The sequence below is a fragment of the Bison bison genome, unplaced genomic scaffold, assembly GCF_000754665.1.
Source record: "Bison bison bison isolate TAMUID 2011002044 unplaced genomic scaffold, Bison_UMD1.0 scf7180017845725, whole genome shotgun sequence".
Lineage (NCBI taxonomy): Eukaryota > Metazoa > Chordata > Mammalia > Artiodactyla > Bovidae > Bison > Bison bison.
In genome coordinates, this window is record NW_011476298.1 from 3708 (window position 1) to 11641 (window position 7934).

General features: G+C 54.4%; 1 protein-coding gene across 4 annotated transcripts in view; it reads right to left on the reverse strand.

Annotated features, from left to right (window-relative positions):
- Window positions 1-7934, reverse strand: part of MBOAT7 (membrane bound O-acyltransferase domain containing 7) — a 14497-nt gene that overhangs the window by 2982 nt on the left and 3581 nt on the right. For 3 of the 4 annotated variants that reach the window (XM_010836970.1, XM_010836987.1, XM_010836980.1), the window contains 3 exons: window positions 7279-7438; window positions 4971-5331; window positions 2807-2983 (listed from right to left, as the gene is read on the reverse strand). In XM_010836970.1, coding sequence (XP_010835272.1) covers window positions 2807-2983; window positions 4971-5331; window positions 7279-7438 — 698 coding nt within the window. Of the gene's footprint in view, window positions 1-2429; window positions 2984-4970; window positions 5332-7278; window positions 7439-7934 lie in introns of those variants that run through there. The other variant, XM_010836995.1, reaches the window with a different exon arrangement.

The following is a 7934-nucleotide window of genomic DNA, read 5'->3' on the forward strand; positions in this document are numbered from 1 at the left end:
ACTTTCCCTTTCAATAAGGACCTATGTATAGCACAGGGAACTCTACTCAGTGCTTTGTAATGACCTGTGTGGGAAAAGAAACTGAAAAGAATAGATACGTGTATGCATATATAACTGATTCACTCTGCTGTACACCTGAAATGAACACAACTCTACTCCAACTTAAAAATAAAACAAATGGATGTAACTTTTTTTTAAAAAGGGTGAGATTTCTTCCATCTCGGAAATTCTCAGCAGGAGATTACTTGTGCTGTGCCTTGAAATCTGGTTTAACGCTCACTCAGGACCCAAACTGTTTCCCTCTCTTACCTCTGGTAGAGAGAGGATGCTCTGGGCTGCCAGAACCGACAGGAACTTACAGGAGGATGCACATGAGCGTGAGCCCAGCATCTCCAACTCGGCGTGTGCACAGCCCAGCTCTTGGCCCCTTCCTCAGCTACTCTCTCCCTGTTTCGAGACCCCGCCCTCCCCCATGCAGTGAACACTCTCCAGAGAATCTTCTAGCCTCTCTTGAACCCACTCCAATCCGGCTTTCACTTCACCTTGCAAGGATGTGGGGGAATTCCTCCCACCATGCCCCTCCTCCCCCCCACCCCCAGGGTCACACTTGCCTTTGTCCCCGGAGCTCCTGGCAGGGGCAGACACAGTCTCCCTCCTGCCCCTCCTCCTCGACACCCTTGCTTGTTTGAAGGTTATGATGGTCCTCCTCTCTCATTGGCTGTGTCTGCACTGGCCCCTCCTCCCGGCCCCCAGTCTACGCCTCGGTTCCGGTTCCTCAATGTTGGCGCTACAGACATCTGGGGCTGGGTCATTCTTCAGGATGGGTGGGGGTGGGCTGTCCTGTGCCTGCGTTTAGGCCTCTGCCTACTAGACTCCATTATGATACAGTGTCTCCAGACTTGCCAGATAACCCCTGGGGGCGCAGCACAACTGCCCACCCCCCACACCCCCAGTGAGAGAGTCCTGGGCCTTCCCTGGTGATTCTGATGGTAAAGAATTCACCTGCTGTGCAGGAGACCCGGGTTCAATTCCTGGGTTGGGAAGGTGCCCTGCAGAAGGGAATGGCAACCCACTCCAGTGGTCTTGCCTGGAGAATCCCATGGACAGAGGAGCCTGCTGGGCTTCAGTCCATGGGGTCGCAAAGAGTCAGACAGCACTGAGTGACTCAGACATTGAAAATCCCTGGTCTAAATGTATGTCCACTCTGTGCTTTGACCTGAGACTCAGCCCCAGAGCTTTAAGCACCATCCACAGCTGCCGATGCTCACGGGTCCACTTCTTACACCAACCTTTCACTAATAAGCCAGAATCGCATAACTCAGTGCCTATCCAATAACCCTGGCTAGAAATCTGTCACCTCAAAGTCAGTGAGACTAAACCCAAGCCTGGCTTCCTCAGCCTGCCCGCTTCTGAAACTTCCTCCTGTGCAGACTTCCTCTCCTTCACCACCCATGCCCACCACCTGGGCACCCCGCTGCGCTTCCTCTCACGCCCCCCATGCAGGTAGGGGCGGAGCCCTGACCTCACCTCTCCAGTGCATCTACTTCTGGCCACCGGTCCCTACTCTATGACAGCATCAGTGCCCACCGGGCCAGTGCCTGCCTCATCTGCTGCTCCCCTCCCCACCTTTATTCCATGCCCCATACAAGGTCAGAGCGCATCTTTAAATCGAAACTAGACAGCACATCCAGGTAGGTCTAGCTCCAGAAGTGCCATGATTAACCGCTTCATTATGAGGACATGTTACGGTGTATCCTGACCTCACCTGGCGGCGAAGGGAAGAGGAAGGGATACTTGGCAGGTGGCCTGACCTCTCTGAGCCTAGATCTCTTCAAGATTTCCTACTTCCTAAATTTGTCAAGATCTAAATGTGTCAGTTTATCTTATCTTTACAGAAAGTCTCCACTCAGGAATTACCAGGTGAGTGAAGGATAATGAAAGCTGCTCAGGGCTCACATTAAGTGCATTTAACACTATCTCACTTATTCCTCAGGGCAACCTATGACACAGGTTAACGGCATTACCCCCATTGAAGAGTTGGGGACACTGGGTCGTGGGGAGGGACAAACTGGGAGTTTCGGGCTAACATATACACACTATATAAAATAGATAACCAACCAGGACTTAATGTATTGGTTACTGTATAGGGAATTCTACTTAGTACTCTGTAATAACTTATAAGGGAAAATAATCTGGAAAAAAAAAAAATGGATAGGGAACTCCCTGGCAGTCCAGTGATTAGGACTCTGCCCTTTCACTGCTGGGGTGGGTTCAGATCCTGGTTGGGGAACTAAGATCCTGCAGGTTGCAAAGCACAGTGGGAAAAAGCAAGAAATAAAAAATTTTAAAATATATATATAACTAAATCACTTTGCTGTACATCTGAAACGAATACAACATTGTAAATCAACTATACTTCAATTAAAAAAAAACTAGAAAAAGAAAAGCATGTAGGGGAATTTTTTGAGAGGAAAAAAAAAAAAGAGGGAACAGAGCTCAACCAACTGCTTAACGTTTCTTAGGTATTGGCAGGGTCACGATTCCAGAAGGTCTAGTCATCGAATCCATAGGACTTAGTACACTGCGCCTGTGCCACGCGGCCGGCTTTACAGAAGTAGAAACGGAGGCCCGGAGAAAGAGGAACGAGCTTGCCCCGGTAACGCAATCCGAGCCGCAGCCAGAGGCTCAAGAAACTACAGCTCCCATGACCCTCAGGGGCGGAGGCCCGCTTGGGGGAGCCGCAGAGCGCCTCCGGGGCAGCTGGGAGATGTAGTTGCATGCCGTCCTCCGCGACAGGTGGGCTCACCTGAGCACGTAGGAGCGGGCGGGAGCGCTCTTGTAGATGTACTGCGCCAGCCACCACTGCACCGTCATGTTCCAGTACCGCATGCCCTCCCGCACTGTCACGCAGAAGTCTGTGTTGTAGCAGTCGATGTTGCGGATGGTCTCATAGTCGTACTCCAGGGAAGCCGCTGTCTCCGGACTGGGGGGGTGGAGGACGAGGGTGGGGGACAGACATGCATCTCAGCCAGGCCCCCTCCCGACGCTGGCTCCTGTCCCAGCCCCGGACGCTAAGGAGGGGAGTCTGGCCAGGCAACAGCTCCCTGGCTGTCGCATTTGCTAGGGCAACAAGGGATGGGAGCCCAGAGGGTGCATTTGGGGGGGGCGGGGGAAGGGGACGTGCACAGTTCCACAGCAATAGGATTCTCTTTCTCTTGGGAAGGGAGCCTGCAACAGCCAGGAAAAGTCTGCAAGGGTTACAGTTACTAAGCTGAGTCCTTAGCAACCTGACCTGCCAATGGTCTCAGATGCTGGGGTAAGGCAGTTCCTTAGCAACCAAGCTCAGCATATCCAGAGAAGCCTCCAAGAAGTCCTTTCTAAATTCCTCAAACCCTTCCCTGACTGGGGAAACAGCAGCCCTAACAACGAGGTGGTCCATGGTTGCTAGGGAGATGTTCTAGGCCTGCCTGCCACCTAGATGGTCTCTGTTGCTAGGGAAAGGGCATTTCTTAGCGACAAGCCTAGGATGTTTAAAAAAAGGGTCCTGAAAAGGCGTTTGCTGGCTGTCAGTCCGTATGACTGTTCTAAAAGGATCAGCTCCAGCAATACAGAGGTTCCTGGGTCACCGGTGCCAACGGTCCCAGCAGAAGGGGATTATCACTGACCTGCCTGAACCACTGGCTGCTTCTGATAACAGAAGCACAGCCTGCATTAAGAGCAGGGCCCAGAAGGTTTAGAAAAGCTTTCAGCTTCTGCTTGACGTCTTCTGGGGGATACCCTCTAGCAACTGGAGGCCTGCCTTTGGTTACTCTGGCAGAAGGAAGAAATGTTGCATGGGGGGGGCGCCACTTCCCCCACAATGGGATGGCTGCTGTGACTACGAGGGGATGGCCCAACCCCAGTAAGGAGTCGTTCAAAATTTACACCAGCCCCAGCCTGAAGGCTAGAGGACGGCTGCAGGGAACTGAGGGAGGGCCCACTCCTGATTGCCAGGGTGCCACTTCCCCAGCAACACAGGAGTAACATATCCTTAGCAACAAGGGAGTCCCTACTTACTAGGCCTGTGATCTGCCTCGTGATGAAGGAACTAGGGGAGTAGCTTCGCCAGGTACAAGCTTAATCCATAGTTACTGGGGCTTCTGGCAGTTACTAAGAATGGTGTCCCCCCGGCGACAGCATGGTGGAGAATGCCATTTCTGGGACTTCCCAGGCGGGTAAGGACCCCCCTGCCAATGCAGGGGGCTGACTAGGGTTTCATTGCTGGTCTGGGAAGACCCCAGATGCCCTGGAGCAGCTGAGGCTGTGGGCAACAGCTCCTGAGCCTGCACTCCCCAACGAGAGAAGCCACCAGAAGGAGAAGCTTGCCCCGCCCCCCCCCAGACGAAGAGTAGCCCCCGCTCAGCCCAACCAGAGAAAGCCTGTGCTCAGCAGCCAAAAATAAATAAAGAGAATGCTATTTAAAACAGAGGCCGTTATGTAGTGACATCTCACGGGGAGGGTCTGCTTGCTCCCAGCAAAGAAGGGGGCAGTTTAGGGGATGCCGTTTCCATAGCAACAAAGGCAGGAAGGTGTAGTTCTGTTGCTAGGGAATGGTTTCCCTAGCGACAAGGGGCTGCTCCTCAGTGCCCAGGGAGAGCATCCTGAGCAACCAGCAACAACCGGGTTACTGGGGTGAGACTTTCATGGCAACAGAGGGGCAGCATGGGGGTTGCTAGAATACACCTTCCTTTTCCTAGCAACAGAGAGCAATTCATACCCCAGGGGGTGACAAGCACACAACAGGGGGCGATCCATAGGTTTTAGGAGTTTTCCTAGGACAGGGGAGGGCGGGCTGTGGTGGTCAAGAGTGACACTCTGCTGACAACAGGTGGGAGACCAGCCCCCCCCTCCTCCCCGCGCTGCTCCCCACTCTCCTCCCTGCTAGGGGCAGGGGCCAGCCCGCGGTGATGGGGCTGGTCCCGCCGCCTGACCTGCTGGGGGGTGGGCATTGGAGGGTGGGGCCGCCCCCGGCCCGGGCTTTGGCGGCCACGGGGTAGGCCCCGAAGCCAGCGGCAATGCAGCCGCACTCGGCGGCAATCCAGGCCACGTAGAAGCGCATGCGGAAGGCGAAGAAGACGGGGATCATGTAGAAGAGGCGGGCGGGCAGCGGGCGGGCGTAGAAGGCGTCCTCGCGCACGGCCTCCAGCGGGAAGAGGTGTGATGAGAGCAGGAAGAGCAGGCCGAAGAGCGGGGCCGGCCAGGCACGGCGCAGCAGGGGCCGCAGGCTGGGCACGGCCCCCGGGAAGGGCTGCTCCAGCCAGTCCAGGTATGTGCGGTAGCGGAAGAACGGGCCTGTGGCGGGAGGGCGGGCCGCGGTCAGACGCTGGTGCGCGTGGGGTCCGCGGGCAGAGCACCGGTCTCAGGGCCGGGGAGATGGGCCAGGAACCGGGGAACCAGGGGGACCAGGGAGAGAGGAGAACGGAGAGCAAGGGAAAGTGGACAAAGGGGGAGACAGGGGACTTGGCAGGAAAGAGGAACAGACACTTAGGGAGCAGACAGAGGATTCTGAGAACCAGGGGGTCCTGGCACACTTGATGGAGACAGACAGACCACATTTGGAGGGAGGCGGGCAGGGGGGGCCCCGGGGTCAGGAACAGGGAGCGCAGCAGCGCATCCCTTGAGGAAGACGGGGGCCTGAGAAGACATCAGAGGGTTGCAGGGGCAAGGCCCTGGGCGGGATCTGACCAGGGCTTTGGGTTTGGCTTTATATATATATATCTTTTTTTTTGGATTACGTGTGGTTTATCCACCCAATGGAATACTACACAGCCATGAACACAAACCAGGTACATGTCCATGCAGCGAAAGTCTTGCATACCATTGAGCAAATAAGCCAGTACAAAAGAATACGTACTGTATTTGATTCTATTCACATAACGTCCCCAAACAGACAACACTAACCTATGCTCTTAGAAGTCCAGAGAATGATTACCCTTGGGAGACAGCAACTAGAAGGGAGCAGGAGAGACTAGTGGTGTGTTGGGAAGATTATTTGATGGGGTGCTGACTGTATGCACGTTTCCCATTTGTGTAAAACCACCAACTTGTTTGTGTATGTTGTGCATGCATGCATGCGCACTCAGTCACATCTGACTCTCTGTGAACCCATGGACTGTATCCCGCCAGGCTCCTCTGTCCGTGGGATTTCTCAGGCAAGAATACTGGAGTGGGTAGCCATTTCAATCTCCAAGGACTCTGGGTTTTTTTCCTCAGTGCTAGGGTAACCATTGTAGGCTCCCCCACCAGGGAAGGGCTAGATTATTATTTTGCTTTTTCAAGAGACCCCTCAGCCACTGAGCAGGGAGGGGCTGCAGAGGGACAGTGACGGAAAAGAGGGGACTGCTGCACTTTATATAAAATGATGGCTTGGCATAGGGAGGGAGCAGAGGGCTTTAACAGAAGTGTTGAAAGTCTCACACGTCACAGAGGACCACACGCTATATGATTCCATCAGGGTAGGCAAACACATAGAGAAAGTCAGTGCTTTCACGGAATGGAGGCAGCTGGAGGTTTGGGAGACGATGGTAAAGGATGCAGGGGTTCTTTTTGAGGTGAAATTGCATGGGAGTCATGCCACACAACTCTGTAGAGAGACTCAAACCCAGCAAACTGGATGTGGTTGTGAGCGGGTGAATATGGTAATTACAGCTCAATACAGTTGTTAAGGACTTCCCTGGTGGCTCAGACCGTAAAGCATCAATCTACAATGCGGGAGACCTGGGTTCGATCCCTGGGTCGGGAAGATCCCCTGGAGAAGGAAATGGCAATCCACTCCAGTACTATTGCCTGGAAAATCCCATGGACAGAGGAGCCTGGTAGGCTACAGTCCATGGGTTCACAAAGAGTCGGACATGACTGAGCGACTTCCCTAATACAGTTGTTACAGAAGTCAAAACCTTCTATGAGGTCAACGGTAATGAAAAATACGTTCTGAAACTAAAAGTCGGATCATACGCTGTGAATCCTTGTGGCCTGGGCGGCAGACACATTAGGGTGACATCGATCTTTCTCCTTAATCTCCCGTGTGCTCCCAGTAAGTTACAAAGAATCACTGAGGCAGAGAACAATCTGTGTCTGCTCTGGAGGGGCCCTGGGGCCAGCGGGGGAGGGAGACATGGACTGGGGCTCAGAGGCTCACCCTCACAGCAGCAGAGGCTGGAATGGGGGTGGGGATGGGGCAGGAACACAGAACAGACAGCAGAGTCCAGGCGGAGGCAGGCCTGGGGTGGGCACACTCACCTGTCATGATTCCCACGTAGCAGTAGCTGTAGCTGAGGGTCTCCATCAGAGAGGGCACGTCCGGCAGCAACCCCAAGGGGGGCCCCTTGCTGAAGCCTGAGGCCATTTCCTTCCTCTGGGCCACGTGCAGGTCCTGAACTTCACTGGCCAGACTCACCAGCTGGGAGGAAGGGGCAAGTGGGAGGACAGCTCAGACCCTGGCCTCCTCACACCCACCTCCCGTTCATGACCGCCCTGAGATGCCAAGGGCCGGGGCATCCTGTGGGGCTGGGTGCCGAGGCGCTGCTCCTTGGGCAGCTCTGAGCATCTAACCACGAGTAAGGGCTCCCCCCTGGGGCCGTCTGTCTTTTTTCCTCTAAGTTCCATCTTTCCGTGTCCCCCGCAGTTCACGGCTTTAGGTCCCACCCATGCTGTACCCTGGTGGGACTTCTTCAAGCCCCAAGCTTGTCCATCAAGCTGCCTCTAGGGAATTCCCTGGTGGTCCGGAGGTTAGGGCTTGGTGCTTTCACTACCGGGGCCTGGGTTTGATGATGCTTGGTTGGCAAACTAAGATCCCACAGGCCACGTGGCATGGCCAAAATAAATTTAAAAAAAAAGAAAAAGCAGCTTCCTCTTCTCATTAATACATGGATGGATGACTTCCGGGCACCTCGAAT